Here is a 26,896-nt window from a genome sequence, read left to right as displayed (position 1 = left end):
GTAAGTATTTCATGGCGTAACGGTTGAGCGCTCTGTCTCGTGTGGACGTAGTCGCGTGTTGGAACACATGTTGTGGATAACATGATATCATGCAGAAGTATCGAAAACATATTTTTAATTAAAAATAGCCCATTTCGGACACATCGGTGTAAAATGGCAATAGAAAATCTCTCACAATATTCTGAGTTAGAGTTTAACTCAGCTCACTGACCTGAGGGCAGTACCATTCATTATTATAAATAATCAGACATATATATTATTATTATAAAATTAAAAACTTTTTAGTAGTTCTTCCTCATTCTTGACTGTATTTGATTTTATTTTACTATGTTATCCTTTCTCAATTATATTACAATAATCTACAAATAGTTTCATACAATCATTTTCTTTTGATTAAATCCTTAAACTTTTCCAATTTCCAATTTTACGCCCGTATATATGCATATATATATATATATATATATATACATGTGTGTAAAGTATAATATCTAGTATTATATTTTTGAAAATGAATTTCATCAAGAAAATCTCTCCAATCGCCAAAATTCTATAAATATAATCCGATCAGTATCGTCATAATTAAGTTTCAGAAGAAATTCAATAAATTGTTTCCAAGTTCGAAATAATTGAGAGTATTAACATTTTTGAAACATTACCTTATGCAAATTCTGCGATGCTCAGAGTATCTAATTATAACTTTGATTCTATTACGCTTTGTAACCGTTCTGTAAAGAATTTTCTTTGTACTACAAATGATTTCTTGTTTTATAAGAACATTTATTTGCTAGTATTGAAGTCATATTTTAGATCTAAGCTATTGAAAGAACTGAAAAGCATGATAGTGAGTGACAAAGTCGTAATAATGAGTGCATCTGAATGAATATTTGTTGTTGGTGCTTTCATATTTTTTATATATAGATTCACGTTATTGTGGTTTCCACAAATTTTAAAATGATGATTCAGATTAGGGAATAAGTAAATGTGTTTTTGGATTTGTAAATAGTATCTAATAAAAACTAAAGATTCAGTATCATTTTTGGAGTATAAAAAGTAGAGTAAGAGATATGATACTAATGATAAATTTTCTTTGTAATACAAATGATTTCTTGCTTTATAAGAACATTTATTTGCAAGTGTTGAAGTAATATTTTAGTTTCAAGCTATTAAAAGAACAAAAAAGCATAGTAGTGACAAAGTCGTATTAATGAGTGCATCTCAATGAATATTTGTTATTGGTGCTTTCAGATTTTTTATATATAGATTCATTTTATTGTAGAAACAAATGTGAAAATCAAGTTTCAAATTAGGCAATCAAATTTTGTTTTTGGATTTGTGAATAGTTTAATAAACAGTCAAGATTCTGCATCACTTTCTTGTGTATAAAACGTGAAATAGGTGATGGGATACTAAAAATAACTGTTATTTAATAAACCTTTCTTGATTACACAATTTGGATAATTGCTTTGAAATTTAAAGATTGCTTTTAAATTTGTAGATTTTCTAGTGCAACAAATTATACTAAAAATTATTCCTTCACTCTAAAATAACATATGTGTCTAACACTATATTCGACTAATAATTTACTCATAATTTTTACAAGTATGAAAATATCTATAATTGATCTATCTCTATAATGTTATACAATTATATTTGTATGCACGTATATGTAGTAAACTAACAATTATAGTCATTTTTCTTATGTATTTATTTCAACTCATTTCAAAACTTTTTCTCAATATTTCAAATACTCAATCATATTATTTAATACTTTTGAGGAACCTGAGAATGTCTTCATTTTCTACAAAATCAATTTGTATAAAATATTCAAAATAGCTCACATATTTGCATACGAAATGTAGTCCGCATCTCAACATGTAATGTGTCCTCAAAAGTAATATTTTTTTATACAATGAGTAAAATAGGAGAATAACTACTAACATGAAGTATAAAATCTATTATGACGACTAATATGATCTTAATAAGTAAAATCTATCCAAACAATCAAAAACAATTTTTCATACTATCTTCATAATTCCGGATTTTAATTTTTTAACTTCTCGTAAGGTAGTTATAGCAATGGGCCGAAAATCGAAAATGAAAATTTTTGCATGTCTCGACGTTTTGAAGTTACTATTACTACACACATGTAAATTAATAATTGAAAACGTCAAACTGAACTTTTAAATGCGGTTCACGAGCTTTTGATAAAATGGTAAATCATATACAGGAGTTATGAAAATATTTTATTATAACGATAAACATATAAAAAATTGTTAGAAATAAAGTTTCGCATCACATAAAATATTAACGATTCAAACTACAAACTCGCAAACACGTTCCATCGTGGTTTATATAAATCGAAAACTCCTGTTAATATAATGCATTCGAAATATTCCCGACTGCAGTGCGGCCAACACGTGGTGCATATAGTTCGAATATAGAATTCGTAAACTATCGTCGTATTTATTCCTACGGCTACTTTATATAACGTCCTAGTTTCGTCCTGTAATATCGATCGACTTAACACGATGGGACTCAAGGTTATTCAACTGTAACCCACCCCTGAAAGCGCGCGAAATGCAGAGCGCCCCGAATATACAAAAGCTTCGCCACTCGGGGGAGCTTTTGTGTGCCGAATGTTGTATGCGCTCTGTGCCGACGACTCTGTTGTATGCGTGCTGCCTGTCTATCTAAACATTCAATGCAAATGACCAACTGTTTTGAATATTTAAGCTCAGTTTATCAAGGTATTTTGGAAAGTTGAGAATTTTATAGGCCAAGAAAGTTGTTTGCTTGATTCTGTAAGTGAGACAAAGTAAATGAAATTAAAATTGAATGCAAATGGTACAAATTGTAAATGTTAAATGCTAATTATAAACACTTCAGTATTTGATAATATTTATAAAGGATCTAAATTTCACGTCTAGATATCCAGTTTAGGGGAGACTGGGTACGGTTGTGCCATTTTTTGTTCAGCGATAATTTTGGTAATTTACCAGTTAGCTGGGAAAAAAGTAAATTGGAACTTTGGCCATTTTTTTCCGTGGAAATACTTAATTACGATGAATTAATTAGTCCAAAAATTAAATCTTAAAAGAAAAGGCATGAGTATAGGTTAAAAAGCAATAGTTATAAATGCCAAAACGACTTTTATGATCAGAAATATGAAACACAACACAACATAATCATTTAAACAACGCTTCTGAATATATTATAACAATATATAACGAAACATAAACATTTTTAAAAGAAAGTTAGGAAGAAATATTTGTGAAATCTTTTTCTTGTATTAAATTTTCCTTTCTCTTTCTCTTTCGTATTTTGTCTTACAATTAGTTAAATTCGTTTTTTTCATCGGTTTATTTTTCACCAGAAAAGTGAAAAGTGGTGTATGGCATCGTATTATATTCAATGTTTTCAAATGGATTATTATAAATACTATAAATAACTTTGTCTAATATTTATAAGAGTTATATAATCTGAATTGCAAAGTTGAAATTATTTGTTTAAAGTATATTAGAACAGAACTAAAATTAAAATCTGAATTATTTTCGATATACAAAAAAAAATCTTTAAAAAATAGATATTTGGTTTAAAAACGTGTTTATTTTCATCTATATATCTGAAAAATCATATACATATATTGCCTTACTAATATATTAATCATTTCATGTATTTTACTATATAGGGGGGTGAAAGTATGATCAACTTAAAAAATTTCGTAAAAATTCTCATATTGTTAGGAAATTATGAGTTTTTAAGTGAAACCTAAAGCTTTCGTAAAAGTGCTTTAAATTGCACCTAAAAGCTCATAATTTCCAAACGACGTAAGATAATTTTGTCCCCCAATTTTTTGAGGATAGTTCTATAATTCAGGTCAAATCGAATCGACAACCTTTGTTATACAGTTTTGACATTGACAGTTTTTTGCCATTTACTTTTAAAAACGCGTGATTATATTTTTGAAGATAATGTTCAAAGATCTATTTTTCAATATCATTTCAAAATTATTCATTAAACCTAAAAATGACCACTAAATTTTATCAATACAATTGATTAATATAGTGCGTAGCACTACGTGAGTTGTTTTCAACATATTATATTTCAATTTTGATAATCATTCATAATATTTATAATTCTTGACACCATTTTAAAAAGTAATATTATATACTCTTTATCACATTCCTGGCCACGAAATATGATAAAAGTATTTTCGATGAGCACGTTTTCCGTCGTTCATTTTGACTCCAACAAATAATGAAATAATATATTCTGAGAATTCGAATCCGCAATGCACCTAACGCGTGGTGCAAATGATAGAGATAACATTACTATTTTGCTTGTTTGCTACGTAACTTTGGCAATCTATTTCAATGGAATATCAGGGATACAAAGCCCAAAAGGATGAAAAGGTAAAACCAATTAATTAGGTTTATTAATTATCGATAGAGTTGGTAATAGCAAATCGATCAAAAGCCATTCGCTCTGCATTGATCGCGTTTCAATAAAGATTTTTTAAACTATAAAATAATATTGAGTAGTATATGGCACATGCATTACTTCCTTTTCTCAATCCGAGTTATTTTTTTTCTTATAAATTGCAATCTCTTCATATAAAAAGACATTCAGTAATTAATTTGATAAATGACATAGAATTTTAAAAGGAAAACCCAGTGGTTTACCTTATATTAATGTACTAAATTATGTCTTAATAAAAATTACCAGTATTTTAAGTTTAGGTAGCCGACAAATAAGCAAGCAGTCAAACTTGCTAAAAATATTAAAAATAATTGAAATGTAAAACAAAATAACAGTCTTACATCATTGTTAAAAAAACAATTCGTAAGATTGAGTTTTTTTTTAAAACTAGCTGTGAGTGGAATTCTGTCTTGAGGCAATTATGGCATCGTGCCTTAAGGCAACGATATAAGAATTATATAAACTGAATTGCAGAGTTGAAATTATTTGTTTAAAGTATATTAGAACTATAGTCAGAATTAAAAATAAAATCTGAAATATTTTCGATATACAAAAAACTAAAAAAAAAAAAAAAAAAAGGGGACAAAATTTTTTTTTTTCCAAAATCAATTATTTTGTTAAGACAAGCAGAAAGTTCTTTGAATCATTTAAATCGGACGCTTAGTTCTCTCAAAAACTGCCATTTTTTACATATTTAGCTCCGTATCTTCAAAATGGCTGGGCCTGCCTTTGCCAAAAACTAATAAACACTTCTCCCAATCATTACTAATTGAATGTTTTTTAGATCATTCAAATCGGATACTCCGTTCTCTCAAAAATTCGATTTCTATTTTCTGCACTCTTTGCTCCGTATCTCCGAAACGGCTGGACCTGCCTTTGCCAAAAACTAATCAGCTCTTTTCCCTATCAATAGGAATCGAATGTTTTTTGAACCATTCAAATCGGTTGATCCGTGCGCCCTGAAACGTGACTGGAAATTTGTATCCATACATACATACACACACACACACACACACACACACACACACACATCCATTTTTTCTGAGGTATGCCAAAACGTTCAGAAACCTTCAAAACGTCGAGAAATGTAAAAATTTTCAATTCCGATTTTCGGCCCATTACAATAACTTACCCTACGGGAAGTTAATAACACATACCCTATCAACATTATTTTTATAATTTAAGCGTAAAAATTCAATAAAAGATTCAAATACATGATTTTATTTGGCATATCGTTGTATCTATATCCAATTTGTTTCTAAAAGCCTCATTTCTCTCAAAAAACAAAATATTTATATAAATTTTTATGTATACGTTTTTCATGAGTACGTTTAGGAGATATAAGGTGGCTTCATCTTTAAAAACTATGAATTAATTGAAGCAACATTTTTTAATAAACACTCATTAAAATACGAAAATACTCGAGAGATATATGTTTATTGTACATAGAAAGACTAATATACAGGGTGTTCCAAAACTCAACGTCAAGCCGAAACGATTTTAAAAGTAAATGGCAAAAAAGAAGAATGTCAATCAAGAAGACTGAAAAAGAAGCTGCCTAAAGATAATATGGAGGGTCCTTAGAACTATCACAACTTTATATGAACACAATAGTAGAATCTCTTATTGAAGTGATTCTCTAACTATCAATATTATATTTATCAGATTAATTTATTAAATTTTAAAAACATGTGAAATTTTCAAATTAGTCAAAAACTCAAAAATTTAAATAGAACAAAATTCCTGAATTACTAATTCCAAAAAACAACAAATAAATTAAATTAAACGAACTTAATTTAATTCATAAATAAGCCATATATCGAGTAAGAAGAGTTAATATCAAAAATAGCAACAATAAAACATATTGAAACTTTTGTTTTTGGAAAAAAGTTTAATCAGTTGACAAGAAAATAAGACAAGTTGCATGACGTTACTCAATATATACAAATAATCGATTTAATCTACGAGAATTGAGATAAGTTTTTTTTCTATTTATTTTGAAAATGAAGTTTTCCTTTTATTAAAACTAATGAAACAATATAGTAATTAAATTTGAGACTAAAATATTGTGAAGAATAAATTTAAATATAAAACATGTATAAAAAATGCACAATTTGAGGGATCTGAAATATTAAAATAAAATTTGACTTACTTTTGGTTAATCAATACCTTTTGACCAAAAATTACCAAAAGTGAACAATACATAAAAATCTATAAAAAATGATTTTCTCAAACTTATACTCGAATAAACTCTTTTTTTAATATCATTTGACTCTTCTTTTAAATCTATTCGTTATTCGCTATATATTTTACCATTCCATCAAAATCGACATGCGTCGGCGAGCAATTATTGAGTTTTTCGCTATGAATCAATTTATTTAAATAGACTAGAGGTCGTATTAGAGAATTAGTATCAAAGTATACGTCAAAACCATATTCAGTATTCTTTTGAAGAAAATAATAAATTGAATTGAACTGGAAATCTAAATTGGCATGGAAAATTTCAACAATTCTCCACGTCTGCAATATCAGATGCTTGAAAAATATAATGGGTCGTTATAATGATCCTAGAATCTTTTTTCAAATAAGCAAATTGTGTAATAAATTCTGATTCGGAATTATTGTACTGAAAATGGTGTAGTTATTGCAATGTTTAATACTTTTAACAATAAAAAAATGCAATAAGCGCTTCGGCACTTTTAACTTTTATTACTATGGTTCTAGTCCAAGATCAATTTTTGAGGGCAATCATATTTTAAATATTTCTCAACATAATATTTTAATTATTCCCTAACTGATTTCCAAAAGTGCCCTTGTAATTTATTTACCTACTAGAACTAGTATTTAAATGAGTTGAAAAGGATTAAAATCACGTTAATGATTACTAATGATCTATAATTCTATAATATTATTGATGTGGAACATTAAATAACCTTGCTGGTGAATTTAATGATAATTTTCATAAATTGTGGTCCATAATGTATAATTTTTATTATATTTTATATCATTTATTTTGTTATATGCAATTGTAAACATTTTAAGTGTTTATGTTATACTTAACTATTAATATCATAATAATAAAATTAAATAAGTTCAACGATTTGGAGTGAAATACGCAAATATTTCTGTAAAAATAATTTTATTCACATATTCAATCTTATTCATGCCCGTAAAACGTTGTCTTGTGAAAAGCACCAAAAGTCATAAATTTTAGGTCGTTGTCCTGGAATCGATAGGGCTGTTTTTATGATATATATATATATATATATATATATATATATATATATATATATATATATTATAAGGAGCTCTACCAAAAATGTCTTTATTTCAAACATCATCATCTTTACTTATGGTGTTTAATTTGCAAAATAAGTGAAAGTTTTCATCTCAAGGATGATATTTTGTTCCAGATTAAACATTAAGTAGAGAGTTTAACACGTTATTACTAATTAAAAAACTACATAAAATATTTGAGGTTTACCAAAGTGTTATTTTATTATTAACGCTATCTTGTATTTATGACTATGCTGATATTAATTAATCATAAATTATGATATGCAAAATAATAAAGACGTGGTAGTATTATATTGTTTTGTATGTTAAGCGGAATCTAACGAGAGTTATATATATATATATATATATATATATATATATGAGTGAGTTCTTGAGGGCGATACATCAAACAAAGAAAAGCCAAAGATTTATAAAATAATCTTTATTTCCAAACGTTTCGACATTCAATTTAATGTCATCATCAGTAGATATTACGTTGGTTGGTTACATATAGAGAAGTGTACACAGCACTAGAGATTGGCACTAACATTTATACAACTAACTTGTCAACACTATGCATTTTTTATATAATTTTTTTGTATGATGTAAACAGAAAAATGATAGTTTTATTGAACAATAATGTAAGTAGAATTATGTAATTTCTGCCACGACTTCTGTACTTTGCTAGTACCGAGGCATGTATCATGTACCGAGGATACAAAAAAGTTACTACGGTACTAGTTATATATATATATATATATATATATATATATATATAAAATTATTTTGAAATCAACTGTACAATTCATATTTATCAAACACAATTTTCAAAAAATATAAAAAATGGAATATCTGATAACACAGGTCCACAAAATAAAAAGTTGGCTATATTGGGTGTGCAGCATATGTTTTCCAATATAGTTTTTACCTCTGAACACGAATCTAAAGTCAAAATTTAGGAACAAATGGCAAAGAATTGAAATTTTTTTAACGAAATAACAAAATCTTTGATTGAGTGTAATTCTTGAGCATATTAATCAAAATCTCATGATTTCTATCGTTTACTGACTCTTTTCACTTCAAATGACCATTGGGTTTCAATTAAATATTCTATTGATTTTTTTTTTTGGTATAAGTCAGCAGTAATTTGCAAACATATTTTCTCCTCATTTCCCTGGGAAATCTGCAACCATGTTTTCAATTTAAATATTTGAAAATATGTTGGCAAAATACTGCTCTACAAAAACTATAAGATTTTAAGTATCATGCAGAAGAATTACCAGGTCAGATTACTAGATTTGGCGGGGGGTTTACAAAAAATCACGAAATATCACATCAAGAGTATAGTAAGATATAACATGTATTTATTTTTTACCAGATTTTTTTTTTAAATTCAAACATTTAAAAAAAAACAAATATTTTACAAGTTTTTCTCGTAACTAAAAATACAATAAAATTTTGAATATCATCACGTATCACCAAGAAGGAGGAGGGGGTCCAAAAATCTTTAAAAAATCAATCACGCGATTAATGGACGCCCCCAAACGTAAATGTACCTATCGAATTATATTTACTATATCAATATATAGGGTACCTAAAGTATGTCAAAAGGATTAGGACCTTATTGAAATGTAAAGGTCTCAGAAAAAACTACGATTTTTTCACAATTTATATAACTCACACCGCATGAAGTTCATAGTAAAATTATTTATTTAACTTTCAATTTTACAGTTCACTCTCTACCAAATCTGACAGTGTTATCCCTATCCGGGTGCAGTAAAGTAACGGACGATGGAGTGGAGCTAATAGCAGAGAATCTTCAAAAACTTAGAGCCTTAGACTTATCATGGTGCCCTAGAATAACCGATGCGGCCCTGGAATATATTGCCTGTGATCTGAACCATCTAGAGGAATTAACACTGGACAGGTAAAATTCACCTGAATTGAATGATAAACGCTTCTCGGTTTCTGCATGGCCAGTGGGAACAATTTTGGTAGTTTGACTGCTCGTAATGAATAATATAACGCGAACTTAGTTTGGAATTGTAATGTATTTAATATGCTGAATACATAACGTTTTAGTACAATTGCACATATAAATTCGTAATGCGATAGCAGGGAAATATGTTAATTCTTCTACCTTCAAAATGGATTATTGGCTCTAATGTGATGGATACAATTTGATGCAAATTGCATGTAGAAATTCGAGTAATAATTAACAGTAAGACTGACCCCGATTACTATTGCATTATAAATTTAAAGTAAAACATGAAAGTTTAAACAACTTTTTCATAGTAAAAGAAATATATAAACCAAATTAAAACAATTCAGTTTTTCATGAGTTAATAATAGGAAATAGGAGTCAACGATACGAAAAAAAGAACTAAAAGGGGAAATAAGGACCAAATAGTATATATGGCCGAAATGACAGAGGTGCCTTATTCAAAAAATAAATAATTTTAGTAACGTTTCCGCGACTGTGTAACATGAAGAAATCCAAAACCACAATCCTGTCAGATGTTGCGCGTCATTGTCCCATTCTTGATGGAGCCATCAGTTCAAACATGTATCGCGATTTCAAAAGTTTGTTTTAAAGGTTGTTTTGTCATGTTTTTTTTGTGACTTATTCATTGTTATTGGTAGTTATTTATTAACTTCCCGTAGGGTAAGTTATAGTAATCGCAAAAAATCGAAAATGATTTTTTTTATATATCTTTGCGTTTCAAACGTTTCTGAATATTATGGCTCACCTTAGAAAAAATGAATGTATGTGTGTGTGTGCGGATACAAATTTTCGTCGACGATTTCGGGAACACCGATCAACCGATTTGAATAATTCAAAAAATATTCGATTCGTATTGATAAGGAGACGTGCTGATTGGTTTTTGGCGAAGGCAGGTCTAGCCACTCCGAAGATACGGGACAAAAAGTGTCAAAATCGGTAACTCAGTTTTTAAGAGAACGGAGCGTCCGATTTTGATAATTTAAAAAAATGTACTTGTATTGACAAGATGAAGAACTGATTACATTTTTGGGAAGCCGTTATGGACTCTCAATAAAAACAAGTTAAAAAAATGTCATTTGTCGGTCAAAAATGTTTATTGGACATATGTACATCAAATTATCGAATATTTTATAGAGATGTTAATAATGTATACACATTTCGTGTAAATTTTTTTGAGTCACGTATCAAGATTTTTAATTGCGGTACGGAAAGTTACAGAAATTTGCCTTAAGGCACTATGCCATGCACCCTATTAGTTTTTCTATTTTTTATCACTTTATGACAAAATGACATATTCATACAAAAAACAAAATAACATAGTACTAGTCCACAAGAACTACATGGCAGCTCATTCGAAGCCAAGAAACAAGAAATAAGAAACATGTCAAAGGTGATTGGTTTTTGACTTCTACTCTAATTACTTCTAAAAACAGACCATAAGATCTACCGATAAAAAGAAGAGGACAATGTTGGCTTCATGTGCTGATGTCCCAAACAGGACAAAATAGTTTATTTGTAAACTGCCTTCTTAAAAATTAGATTTTTCGTATGACCTTACCCTACATGCTATTTTGTTGGCAATATGAACAAAATGGTTTTTGTAAATCGTTGCATTTACCTTAATAAGCATGTTATTATAGGTCTTCCTGAATTAAAAGATTGTTACTGGTAGTTAATGAATCAAAGATGAGTAAAAACATAATCATTATTAATATCATTAAATGATTAAATATCATTAAAAAACAAAACGCCAAGCCAATTTGTCAGTAAGCCTTTAACAATAAGAGTTTGTCGAAATTGTTACACTGCAGCATTTTGCAAAAAGTATCCTTTGCATGAAATGCTAATCGATATTTATTTATCACAAATTCATTATCATAAGTCCATAAATACATATTTTAAAATCAAGAATATTTTGAATTAGAAGCGTTGTACGTAAATATTATTATAAGCTTTTTCGTATATCTTTAGAGCCGGATGTGTCATTTTTAACACCGTTTTACTGGAGATTAATTTTGTACGAGTAAATAATTCTTTGCATACCACTTTTTCGTTATATTTGTTTGCAGTATAAATTACCTAAATCTACGTGCCTCAGCACAAAAACGCATTAACACATATCCAACTAATCAGATTACTTACAGATAATAACGAAACTTGGGCTAAATTATCGACTGATGAGCAATTTGCCTAAAATAGAACTTTATTTTGAGAATTAATAACCATTTGTGGAGTTAGTGTTTAGCACATTTTTGAACCGACTATACAAAATGATGCCATAAAAGTAAATGCTTTGAATTTTTTAAATAAATATTTTGGATGTCGGTTTTTATGAATGGAAAAACCGACACTGAACTTAATTAGTTGCCAAAATAAAAGATTAATTATCAGGTTAGCAATTAACTAAGCGCGGATTTTTGTTAAAAAATTGAAGACTAGCTATTCTATGATGCATTGTCCATGATTTTTATTCAATAACTTTCATAGAATTTTGTTTTATAGGCAAAAAACTGAAATAAGTACAATTTGGTACCAAATTGTTTAACATTTTTTTGGACTTTTGTAAAGATCGAAACAAAAAGTAATCAGAAGGTCAAAAATATATGGTGGACGTAGAAAAACATTCCAATCAAGCCCCAATAATTCTTACTGAATGGCCAAAAATATAGTGAGATAAAAAATCCTGTTCAATTGTTCAATTAATTTGATTAGTTTATAAGATTACGTGGATTGAGCTTATTTTAGTTTAACCGTTTTCAAGATGAATTACTGCTTAACAATAATAATATTAGAATCATCGGACTGATATCTCATTTTGTTTTGTATTAATCAAAAATATTACTCAGACAGTTGTACTTACTATATGAAATAAAAAATAATAATAAAAAAAGTTGTCAACATCAGAATTTATCGTTCGGTTCGGGTGGTAAGAATAAAATCAGACAATTCTTTTGTAATGAACTTCAACTGGACGACCCGAGCATTTTTCATCTTTGAGTGAAAAATCACCAGAACGAAAATTGGCAAACTACTTTTGATTTTTGAAAATTTATGATTTTTTTAAAATTTGTTTTAGATTAATTTCGTGATTTTTTGCCAAACGCACCCCCTAAAAACCTCACCAGGTTATTGGACGCCCCCTTTCGACTACTGTACAGGAAAAAAAAATTATATAAAATATAATAGAATGAAAATAATTAGCTAGGAACCTATTTTGGAAAATATCCTATTTCATATTAAGTTGACTATAAGAAATGAAGACTTTACCAAACGATGTAATTGCTTGAAGTATTTAAACAAATATGAACCATTTAAAATTTTTTTAAGAACATCAATTTGTAGAAAGTAAATATATGTACAACGGCTACATGTTCCATTTCACTTTTACGCAAATGTTAATTTACATCTAATACATGTTGTTTTGAAATAATCACCAATTAAATACTGCAAACATTAAATATAAGCTGTGTTAAATTATTACTAAAATTATCTAATCAGATTTGATGTTCTCAAAACTCTAATTATATTTTGGAGCATGTATTTTCATAATCTTCACATCAGGCCATTATATTACATTATGAAGAGTTCATGCAAATATTTAATTAATGCTATATTTAGCACAATTTTAAATAGAATTCTAAATATAGCATACATTTTCCGTTAATTATAATTTAATTGATGTAAAACAAATTTAGCAAATAAGAGGATTTAAGATAAATGTCATTTGTTTGTACACGTGCGTGTATGATATCGCTATAATAATAAATAACTGTATGAAATTTTCCACAAATTTCTAACAGATCCATCAAGAATCAGCTCATGAGAGTTTAAATGTAGATAATGAGATTTCCTGGATTATTAATTTTATCTAATTTAACTTTCGAAATAGAATATGCTTTTAATTTAATTAAGATAGCTATAAGCGCATAATAATTTACCTCAAAATTTAATGAAAAACGCTCTAATAGCATATAAAGTTTTCATCATTGTGGATAAAATATTAAATATAAATTTAATAATTGTTAAAATATTCTGAAACTTATTCCTGAAGGTTTGTTTAATGTTTTTGAAACCTATCAATGATCTTGGTAAAACTGCAAAACTTAAGCATGAAGAGATACATTAATTAGTTTTTTAATATCTATACAATATTTCTGACAAGCCAATAGATTAAAATGGATCATAAATCATTCGATTTGTAACATTACAATTAATTTTCACATCGGACAATTATATTTATATAGAAATTCTTATAACGTGCATTTTGATAATATTCATATATCTATCCAACTGAGGATTCAATCAGTAATACAAACGAGTTTAAATTTTTATTGAATATTAATTCTAAATAAATGCTTCAACAATTTAAACTAATAACTTGAAACTTTTGGTCCTTTGAACTAACGTACAATACCTAAACTTTTCAAAGTTTAGAAAAATTAACATCACAATGAAAGTCTTTCTATTTTGATAGGAAATATTTACTTATTCATTTATTAACTTCCCGTAGGGTAAGCTATAGTAATCGCAAAAAAATCGAAAATAAAATTTTCTACATATCTTATCGTAGCTAACGTATCGCGATTGCTTTGAAAAGAAGTTCAAAGTTTCCAAAAGTTCAAAACAAAGCTCTAAAATAAAAATTGAATCTTTTTAAAAAAATTTAACTTTTGGTACGGAAAGTTTCAGCAATTTGTCTTGAGGCACGATGCCATGCACCGCTAGTATAATGAATTACTTCATTAAGATATATATACTAATATATTACTTTAAAATCAATACCATCGGAAAATCTTCTACAAAATTTGTTTACAAGCAATTATTATTTTCTTTTGATAACTTTGAATATTATCAGATATAAAAAAATCATAATTTTTTATTACAAAAAATAATAATAGTAAAAAAAATAAAAATAGTACAAAAAGTAACTTCGAAACAATGTTTCGAGTGATTTCAAAAAATTGGGTGAAGTGGCAGATTTGCAAAAGTATTTGAAATTTTCGAAAACGTGAATAAAATATATCTTTTTTTTAAAAAATCACTTATCAGAAGTTATCAAAAAAAAATTATAATTGTATTTGTGACCAAATTGTATTATTGCATGATTATTGCATATAAATTCATATATATTTATTATTTAAGTATTAACCTTAATGGCATATTTCTCAGAATCAAATATTTCATTTAATTCTTATAAGCTTCGTGCAAATTTATTGCATCTCAATATTCATGTAGCAAATATGCATATAGTCAGATTTTTATTACTGTAATTAATTAGATTTTGATGTGTATCGAAGGAAACATTTTGTTAGCATGCTCTTAAAAATTAAAAACGTGTTAATAAACAACAAAATTGTGTTCTGACGCACTTGGACGATTTTAATTAGCAAATACAATTAGCAGGATAATAACATCTTCATACTTTTACGTCTTTTTGTAAACACGAAGAAGTTAATTACCGTGTCGCAATTAATATTGTTTGTGCAAGTCGTGATCTTTTGCTCAGATCTGTATCGTTAGAAGAATTTTTATTGACTCTTATTGTTATGCTCTGTTTTAATTAAACTTATTTCAAGGATTTACATTGGGGAAGGTAAATTAGAACACTCTCTCTAGGATACAATCCCATCTGTTAGAAAAATGTTATTTCTTATTTTCATATAAGTTATTATTTAAATTTTGATTGAATCAAATGAATGGAGCTTTTACAATATGCTTTATAGACATAGCCATACGCCAATAATATGTATTGATACGATGTTTATTTGTATTTTTACAATCTAAATTATTAATATAGAAAACTTACCAAAGAAGAACATATTTGAAGAAATTCATCTGTCAACGAACATTTCTTAGATCTGAAAAAATAAAAAAAACTTGTTAAACTTATGTATGTATGTAGCTATACACATATATACACATATATACTAGGGTGATCCTTAATAAGGATGTTTTCTTTGCTCCTAGGAACTCAAATGCTTCCAAATTGATAAAAATATTGTTCTCAAAGTTTTAGCTCTTAATATTAACTTTGAGATAGTCCGCACTCCAACCAAAGTTTCTTAGTTCTTATTCCTAATTAAATACTATTTTATAAAATATATCAAATTTTTGTTGCAATTTTTTTATTTATGATCAAAATTAGCAAATACAATGTTATTCTCAAAATTTTGATTCATTTGTCCCTATGTTATGAAATTCTAAAAATATTGGAATTTTACCCACGTTATTTTCATAAGAAACTTTGGTTGGAGTTTGGACAATTTTAAATTTAATATTAAGATCTAAAACTTTCAGATATTTTGTTTTATCAATTTGGAAGCATTTGAGACCCTGGGAGCAAAGAAATTCGAAAATATACATATTAAGGACCACCCTAATAAATACAAACATACATATATATATATATATATATACATATATATATATATATATATATATATATATATATATCATATACATTTGGTTTGTCAGATGAAGTTATTCAATAACTTTTCAGGCACCAATCCAATTATTAAATAAATGCTAAGTAAGGTAGAGAGTACTTTAATTAATATAACGAGCTTTCCAGTCCAGATTGCATTTATTCTCAATGCCATGTTCAAAATATATACAAAAATTTATATAAACATTATTGACTATAGCCATCAAGTGAAAAAAATAGAAAATATGAAATTAAATCTGATTTCCACGACAGAGTTTTCCCATGTTTAGATTGTAATATTTATTTTATCGTCAAAGAGACTAAAAGATCTAGCTGTGATTTTAATTCAAAATATTGGCGCTTTGACATTCATAAGTATAAACAAAATATAAACAAATAGTTATAAACAAAAAAGTCTTGACAGACATTTATCCAGCTAATAAAAAGAAAAACCAAGATATGTTTAAAAAAATTGATAATGTTTTTCAAGTAACAGTTAGCGTCTTTAATGAATAAAACACACAGATCGTCACACATCACAAAACCACAGAAACCTAACACAATTAATTATTATTCAAAAAATTTAATTAAAATTAAATGTAACTAACATATGTTGAAAGATATGTAAGAAACACTAATAAGAATAACTAAAAATAGTCATAACAGATGTAATGTCTTACAAATGTCGCTTATATGATCCATTTCTAGTCAATATACCCTATATTGACTAGAAATGGATCATTATCATGATTTGTTCAGATTAATATTGAAAATTATAATTTGATATCAACTATGTCTTTTATAGGTGAACGTTTAATGTAAAAACAAAATCCAATAAAAATCACAGATTACTTACACAATGGGCTTGTACATGTTTAATGTACGCTGCCTCACAATAAACATTTACGTCGATTTTGTGTAGTTTTTATTTTCATTTAATATGTGTATACTCGTACATACATGTAGTTACTATGTACCTTTTTAAAATACTTCATTGCATACATATTTACATAAAAAAAGGTTTTTTTCCAACGAGCTTTGTCCGCGATTTGTCATTTGCTTATTGTGCCTAGAGTGATCGTAAATTTCCTTCGATGTCTATTTAAACGTTTTATATATATCAATTTATAATAAGAAATTATTACAAATTATTTATTTATGAGTAATAATTAAATATGACTCTAAATAATCAATTTATTGGAATGAATTCATCTTAATTTTAAGACGGTTCATATTACTTGCAGGTGCATACATGTGACGGACATAGGAGTTGGATACGTGTCAACTATGTTATCGTTATCTGCATTATTTCTGCGCTGGTGTTCGCAACTGAGAGATTTTGGCCTGCAGCATCTTTGCAGTATGCGCAACCTTCAAGTTTTGTCACTGGCAGGTTAGTAGCAAATGCACCAAAATTATATTTATACGATCATAGTAAAAATATATATAAGGGGGCGTCCATTAATCACGTGATCTGTTTTTTAAAGATTTTTGGACCCCCCCTCCTTCATGGTGATACGTGGTGATATTCAAAATTACCCCCCCCTCTCCTACCGAACATCTCCTGTATTTTATGATAAAAAATGGTGAAATTTGACTTTTTTTGAAAATAGATTTTTTTTTTAAAATCACGTAAAAAATAAATACACGTGATATCTTACTATATCGCTCCCTCCCCCAAGTGATATTTTGTAATTTTTTGACAAAACCCCCTTTCCCCTAAAAACCTCACGTGACGCCCCCTGAGAGTTACGAGTGATAGCTGATTAGAGCACAGTGAAACTTCTAAATGAGAATCTCTTATAAGTACTATTATCTCTCATAAGGACATGAAAATAAAAAAAAATAACTAGATGTAAGCCACATTTTTCCTTAATATGACACGTGCAAATAATCGACTTAATTAATAAGCTATCAATATATTAATTTATAAATAATTTATAGGTATATCGAGTCGTTGCAGAGCTATGCCGATTAATACACGTTTTGTGATTTGTCGGTAGCTACTGATTACAGTTAACGATCCACACTTGAATAAATCATATTTTTAGAATCTAAAATAGATGAAATATTTTTTTACTTTATGAAAGGATTCATTTTATGTTCCTAATAAACTTATATTTATGTTGTACAGTATATTAACGCTTATATTTAACTCATATTTAAGTGCGAGTATCATACCAAAAAAGTGAGTTTTTCCTCTAAAATAATTATCGACTTCTGTTAAATATATGACTTAGTAGTTTGGTAGTTTAAGTACATAATATTCTTGATTTAATAATTCTTAATATTTATTATTAAAGCATATGTCTTAGGCCCCTAATATTTTAGAATGATCATTAAGATTAAGACCGAAAACTCTATAGCCATACAAGGTTTCATTAAAACAGCTAAAACAAGTTTTTAACAATCAATTACAAAGAATTATCCTTTTTAATTAGCAGAAATAGCAAATTACCTAAATTATATCTTTTGAATAATTTATGAATTTTCCAAATCAGGTCACAGTTTTTCATGAAAACGTGGGCAAAAAATTGTCTCGAAAAATTCTAAAGAAAAATTCGGCCAATCGTCATAAAGATTAATCAATGTGTGTGTTCATCGAATGACTTTTTTATTTTTGAAATCGATCCAGCCGTTTTTTGAGAAAACGTCGGCATTAGGTCAAATTTTGATTCACATCTTAAAAGCGCTACTCATTTTACCGAAATTTGAAGTATTTTTTAAATTAAACAAAAAAAAAACTTACGTCGGGAAGTTAAAAGTTTATATTCGAATTATTTTTATCAGACGCTTGTTTCACAAATTATATCTATTGTTTTAAGATAATACATTTTATATAAAACGACTATCATCGATATTATTTATTTAACATTACTTCATTGGATGAATTGAAGTTTGCATTGTATATTTTTCATATATAGTTTCTTTCACTATATATAATAAAGTATACCATTCTTTTTATCTATTTTTCTACTTCAAATGCTTTATCCTTTGAAGGATCTCTCCGGGTACTAAAATTGAAATGTATCAAATCTTGTCAAAAATTGTCATCAAAATAAGTAATTTTCATAAAATTAATATAACTAAAATTATCAGTAATTTAATATCAATAATACTTTTTCAGGATGTCCATTATTAACATCCAGTGGACTGTCAAGCCTGATACAATTACGACACCTACAAGAATTAGAACTGACAAATTGTCCAGGGGCATCAGCAGAACTTTTTGAATACCTACGAGAACATCTTCCACGATGTATGGTCATAGAATAAATCAAAATCAATAAACTGGTTAATACTTTTCTAGCAAACAAATAAAAAACGACAAATGAGCAATAAAAGGCGCTTATAAAAATATACGTACGTTTTGCAACTTTTATCAGAGAAGCGCAATAAATTGAGAGCTCATTCGTAAATTGTGATATATGGATGTATTTTCTAGGTGTGTATAAAATATAAATCCGAGATGGCTAAGAAAGAATTGTCATAACCTTGCGCTGTGAAGCGTTAAAATAATAAGAAAATAATGAAGAAAAATATTATAGAAGTCGGGCATATTTTTAAAGGTCGTATCCATGTTGTTTATGAGGAAGAAAATATTTTTAATTGGATGATATAATTGAATTTATATAAGACTATGTCCTTGAATGCTGCATTGCATTTGGCTAATATCTGAATCATAGATATTACAGTACATGGACTGCTAGTCCTCATATGTTTTCCGTTGTATAAAGTGCACAAACATAGAAGGGACTGTGACGTCACTTGCTGAGCGAACGTTGCCGACAATCGCGGACTCTCCCGATTGATTAAATGTCATATGTCATACGTGCCTAACATAGATCTTATAATATATAAACCGATTTTAACAGGTTGATTCGATTTGATGTACATTAGTCCAGTCATTTAAGCTTAAATTAGGTAATAATCTCGGATTTTGAGATACTCAGCTGTAAGTCTGTCAATACTTGTATATTGACACCTCAAAGTTGTCTCAAAACCTACACTCAACCTATAATAGGGTGTCAATACCATATGTAGGCTTTGAGACAACTTTAGGGTGTCAACATACAAGAATTTACTGACTTACAGCTGGGAGTTTCAAATTCTGAGGTGAACTTACTATAATTACTGGACTACATTTATTTCACAGGGTAAATATTATTAATATCATTTCTCATGAAATAATCAGCCATCATAATTGCCATTGCCAATATATTATTGAAATAAAACTCTCACAGATAATTTTTAAATAACATTAACTATTATGATTAATATTATTGATATCATTTCTTACAAAATTATCAGTCATCACAATTGCCATTATATTATTAAAATAAAACATATGACATATGATATTTAATCGACCGGTAAAGTCCGCGATTGTCGGCAACGTTCGCTCAGCAAGTGACTTCACGGGCCCTTGCATATTTGTGCACTTATTTTGCGCTCGACTAGCAGTCCACGTAGTATAAGGTCTATGATCTCAATACTAAAACAAGTTAGTTTGAAATGTAATGTTTTTTTTAAAAAAAAGGCTTCATTTTATAGCCCAAAAGTAATGAAGTTGGCAAATGTTTCTTTTTGTAAATTAACGACAAACTAAATTTATTTTAATTGTATGAATATATCAATTTTTTTCTGAAAATATGGTCAATATACACGTTTTTAATAAAGTATGGCTGCGCATGGAATGTATGCATCCAAACTAAATGGAGTACTTATAATTAGTGGACTTTAGGATAATAATGATCACTTAATTGGAAAAATGCTTTTAACAACTTTTAAACATTGTTTATATTTGTCTACTTTGGACCGATTATTTATATTCAAGAAAGACCTAATCATATTTAAACAATCCTGGATGTACCAATCTAGCGTGACATCATGAAAACATCAGTGATTTAGGGACCGATTCTGCAGCATAACATACCAATGTTACCAATACATTGGTTTTCCATACAAATTCGTTCTAAATATTGACACAAGCCATGTGGTTGCTGTGCAGTCAGGCGAATTTCTCAGGTTGTTAGAAAGAAAACATAACCCAGAAACCACATAATATCAAAGAAACGATGTTAGATAACAGGGTCTTTCTGACTCAGGTTCATAACATACGAGTGACGTTGTAGTTTATGTGTAAAACGTCTACATGCACAGCAAATACATGACATTTTGACAGTATTCAGTCTGATTCAGTAGCATAATGTATGGAAGTTGGTGCGTAACATGACCTTGCCATAACATTTGTCTGTAATGCGGCAGAATCGGTCCCTTAGTTATGGGTACTTAAAAACGTGTTATTGACTTGGCGAATCTCATTCTACCATCTTGAGTTGTTATTTATGATTTTATTTATAAGATTATAGTTTATTATTTTACATAAATAATATAAAATTGTTTGTGATCGATCTATAAATTAGATACGCGAGAAATCTATATTAAAAGTTGCTTATGGATGGTAATTAGTATTATAATTGAGACTAACTTTTTAGCTCTAAATAAAGGCTGCAAATGTTTCTATATAATTGGTAAATTCATTAAAATAATTGAAAGATCAACTTGGGTACTTTATTGAATTTTATGAGTAAATTTAATAATAGCATCAACCAAATAATAGCAAAGAAAAGCATTATGTGAACTTGGAAAAAATGCTGGATTAATAGTTTGAAATTGAGATGCCTTAACAAAACAGCCATTTAATTGAAATTTAAAGTAGTTAATGCTAACATATTTTGTAAAAATTTACAAGCTTTCTCAGGCAAGTCGGAAAAATCTGTAAATTCATATTAGAAGAGGCTTTTTATACGACCACTTTAACTTACCAAATAATATCAAACACTTTCTAAAAATGGTAAGGTTTGGTTGATGCAATGTTAAATTTGAAAAATGAAAGCCATTTCCAAAAATTTTATCTTTTTTGAGAAAACGACTTTATGAACAAAACACCAATTCCTTAGGTTTATTTTCAAATTTATGATAGCATAATTATGGCGCTCCGATTATAGATTTTAGATAATAAATTTTCTTGTTACATAATTTCTTATATTTTCATTATTAATCTAGAAGAGTCATATGGTTGAGATTATAACGCCATTTACCATCCAAAATAGAGCTTTCTTACATAAGCAATAATATTAACAGAAATGCATTTACAAATTTATAATATAAATAGAAAGCAAAATATAATGAAATATAACTGCAAAAACTAATAATAAATGACTATGGGTCGAAGCATATATAGTTATATAAAATATACTTTATTTTACTAATATAAAAAATATAAATAAACTATAAACCTTACTATGCCTTCTCCAGAAATTTATCAGTTACAATATAGAATATTTGCGTTTGGCGCTTAAAATAAAGGAAAATAGTTCTCCACATGCCCTTTAATTTTTTGCATTTTCTAGTCAATCTTTAAATAATTGATTTATAAAATCATTGACTGCAATTTGTAACGGAGTTATACTTCAAAACCATCCTATATACCAGAATATGCCAGAAAATTAATAAATAATTAACTACTAAAATTTATTCTGTATAAGAGTAAAGTTTAGCAATATACGAGCTGACTGATAATTGATCAGCAAAATTATATTATTAAGATTGGAGATGTATTATTTTATGACTGATTATTTGTAGATTATAAATATAGTCGCCCTTAAAGTAGGATAACTGATTATTGATCATTCTGAAAATTGATTTATCTGAAATATGTTGGAAAATTATAATTAGCAGTACTTGTAGAATGTAAAAAATGTTAATTTACTCATAATTCATTTGATGTTGTGATGCTGTTGTAATAGACACTAGACACATTACATTTTGACATTTTAAATGAGAAAATACTAAATTGGTTGGCTTCTGCCAAAAGCAATGATGCCAAATTATGCGTTCAGAACTTTAATTGAAAATGTTGGCAAGTGATAAGTTTACTCTCAAAGACCATGTAATAAATTATTTAATTATTATTTTGTTTTGCAAATGAGTTTCTTTCATAGACCTTATATTACATGAACTGCTAGTTGAACGCAAAATAAGGTCTCAAATGGAATGTTGAGCGAACATTGCCGACGACAATCGCGGACTCTCCCGATTGATTAAATATCATATGTTATGTTTTATTTTAATAATGTAATGGCAATTATGATGACTAATAATTTTGTAAGAAATGATATTAGTAATATTTAATAATATTTATCATAATATTTAATGTAATTCAAACATTATCTGTGATAGTATTATTTCAATAAAATAATGGCAATTATTAATATAATTTCTTACAAAATTATCAGTCCAATCAATTAATTTCATTATATTATTGAAAGTCTGCTAGTTCATGTAGCTAGTCTATGGGACTAGCAGTCCATGTAGTGTAAATTGTATGGTTTTTTTTTAACAAGATGTCATTAAAAACTTCTGAAATTGTAAAAGTGTCTATTACATACTTATTTCAATTACCCCGCAAATTAAAAATATTTTTCAATTATAATATATGTCACAAATTATACATATATCAATATATAATAAGATATGAGTTTTATATTTTTTTGGTGTATTTCAGAGAATTTTATCAGAATGCTGATCAGTTACCCGAAATAGTAGTTTTCCAAAGCAATTACTCTATTCATAAAGGTGTTTAAAAACAACTGAATAGATTATAGTTATAGATAGAATATAACAATAATGTACCGATTACTGTATCAAAGAAATAATAAAAATATTATTAATGTTTAAAATAGATTTTAGCGATATATTAAATGTAGATATAAAGAGAGTCAATAATTGTAGAGACGAATAATTATGTAGCATGTTGACATAATTCTAGAATAGTTCGGCGTACAAAAATGTTCAGTGTGCCCTGATATTTTGTTAGCACTTATATTTTATAATCACGTATATAATATTCGAACGAATAAAATTATAATAACGTCCATTTATTTATAAAATTAGTTTTTATTCAATTCTTTTAAAGGTGATAAATATTTGTAATCTAGTTATAATGTTTTAAGGTTACCAGAATTCTTTGCAATGTAGTGCCACATTTAAATTTAAACGTACAAAATTGGAAAGTAAATGATACTCATTTATTTGAAACAAAATGAATTTTGATATTGAAGATGATGATATATTTACATATTTAATGTTAAATGTTTCCAATCTTTGTTTTATTTAGATGTGTAAAACTAATATAAATGTCATATTTATTATATAAAGTCAACTCAATGAGTTGGTTTTATAAGATATTCTTTGATAAATGTAAATTACTTAGTTTTTTATCGAGAATGTAAACTCTATTCTGTATATAGTGTAAATTTTTGCTATATCACTAGTTTTACTACTTCTTCAATTTAGTTTTATTTAATTGATGGAAATGTTTGATGATATTAGTTTTTATTTATTAATGAAAAAACAATAAATCGTATGTAAACAAACTTTTGGTATTTTTATTTTTTTATATTCAATTGATTAGGAAGAAAACTCAATAATGCACAAATGGATAACACATATGACAAAGTGACAGTAATAGATTGTATTCGACCTCTTGAAATATTATTTAGAAAATTATGTATTCTGTACGATGAAACAATTCAATAACACAGAATGCAATTAAACTATTGTTTTGTAAATTTCAATGTAAGTAAATACCAAATTCCACATTTGTAAGGTGACCATACGACCCAAATTGGCCAGGACGCCCCGAATTTACACCGAGATTTTTCTAGAAGCAATACTAATATCAGATTTTTCTTTAAGCAAAACCTATTTCAGATATTTCTACAACAAACACTTATCCCGGTTTTTCTAGAAGGATTACTTATTTTTGGCAATATTTGTATAATAAAGCAATATTTATTCTGGAATTAATTTTTTACAGAAACTGCAAACAGACAAAGCCATATTACCCAACTGAAGTTTTAATTAGGAAAAAAAAATCATAAAATGTTTTGAATGCTTGAAATCGAAATTAAGGTGCATGCATTATTGAATATTGCAACCCATCACCTTTCATACTAATTGTTTTGTACTTAAAGTTGTGTAATTTTTAACATAATTTTCAATTTACTTAAGGAAATAGTCATTTGACATATCAGTCCAGGAGCTGTGATAAAATATTGTAGCTAAAGTATATTGAGCTATTGAATATTAAATATATGAATGCAAAATGCAATTCACAATTTGATAAGAAAAATTTCTTGTATAACTAAAGGAGCGAATGTAATTGTATAACTAAAGGAGCAATTTTTAAATGCATCTGGAAATAATTTTATGTCTAACAAAATTACCAGGGTAGCAACCATAAATGAAATTTATAGAAAAATATCCAAACACAAAAATGGACTACGCCTACCGACAAGAATATTTATAAAGGCCATCTCTACTTTAAAACTTTATTACTCGTTCAAATTTGAACATTTTATTGAGAATAATAAATAGAACTTGAACTTGAATAGAACACTCTCATAAATTTATCTCATTTCTTTAAAATTTATGGTAGGAATTCCTTAGTCATATTGATGATGCAAGTATATTATTCAATTTTGATATTGATATCAAATATAAACTCATTCATGATTTTAGGTAGGGAAAGGTCTCAAACAAAAATGGATCTCACAAAAATAAATTAAAATGAGTAATTTTAAATATATGGGCCAATAACAGAAACGAGCACGCTCATTTGATATTATCATTGTAAGTCTATTTTTAGTTATCCGTTATCCCAAAATACAATTCAATATTGCGATAAAAAGTTCAAATAAATTGTTTACATTGGGAAATCGAAGTGCTTTGCTCTATTCGGATATTATGGTGTATTTTGATCTGAAATTATTCAAAATGACTTGAAACGCCGAGAAAATATAATATTAGTAAGTTGGATTTTTCGGCAAAAGCAAACGTTTCATTCTATAAGTCCAAAAACCAACTATCACTTGCCCCATTCATAACAAGTTTTTGCGCCAGATTTGAAATAAAACAAAAAAAGACCACCTTAACTTTTTACAAAACAGTTTTCAAAAATCGAACTCTGATATTATTAACTCATATCAAAGTAAATGTTCCTAATACTAAACTTAGCACACATTTTCATAAATTAGAAAACTTATCAATGGGTAGTTTTCTAAAAACTTTATAGCTTTGTTAAGTCTCAGATTAATTACCGGATATCTTTTAATTATAAGAAAGATTGTAATTTAAATATGAATAAAAAAAAAGAAAATGCTCTGTTGACGATGATTATATATTTAAAATATTAAAATTTTTAACATTGTAAATTTCGTGATTCATTTTCTTTATTTGTAGAAGTTTATAAATGCGATACACTTTAAAAAAATTGGTAAAAAAATAATGTTAGTGCTTGTATCGTGTATAAGCAACTTTAAATTATTAATCTTTATCACGTATAAGTAACTGATAAATTGTTAATTTTATAAAAACATTTAATGCTATTATATATAGTTAAATTCATTTCATTTTCAAAGCCTAACAATTTTAAATTTTAAATTCTAACGAAGTTGTTTCAAAAGCAGTCCGCGTCGCGGCGCTAGTGATAAACAGTTCCAATCTCTATTAATTTTTTGGTGAGCTTATGTTAATAACAATATCGTGGAAAACAAATGAAAACCGAACAAAATAAATGAACTCAATAAGCAATATTCGATTGATGTAACAAAATTAAAAACCTTTAAAATTAACACAAATTAAAA

At 27.5% G+C, this 26,896-nt stretch overlaps 1 protein-coding gene across 1 annotated transcript in view; it reads left to right on the top strand.

Moving 5' to 3' along the window:
- Positions 1-19,772, top strand: part of LOC113368327 (F-box/LRR-repeat protein 16) — a 67,550-nt gene extending 47,778 nt beyond the window's left edge. Inside the window, exons 4-6 of the mRNA XM_026609878.1 lie at positions 9,487-9,682; positions 17,429-17,577; positions 19,312-19,772. Of these exons, the coding sequence (XP_026465663.1) occupies positions 9,487-9,682; positions 17,429-17,577; positions 19,312-19,460 (494 nt within the window). The 3' untranslated portion in view covers positions 19,461-19,772. The remainder of the gene's footprint in view (positions 1-9,486; positions 9,683-17,428; positions 17,578-19,311) is intronic.
- Positions 19,773-26,896: the final 7,124 nt, after the last annotated feature.

This window comes from Ctenocephalides felis, unplaced genomic scaffold, assembly GCF_003426905.1.
Source record: "Ctenocephalides felis isolate EL2017-DRISC unplaced genomic scaffold, ASM342690v1 CF-g0.4_SCAFFOLD_01170, whole genome shotgun sequence".
Taxonomy (NCBI): Eukaryota; Metazoa; Arthropoda; class Insecta; order Siphonaptera; family Pulicidae; genus Ctenocephalides; species Ctenocephalides felis.
The sequence above is the reverse complement of the archived record's forward strand: the minus strand, read 5'-3'. Positions and strand labels throughout refer to the sequence as shown.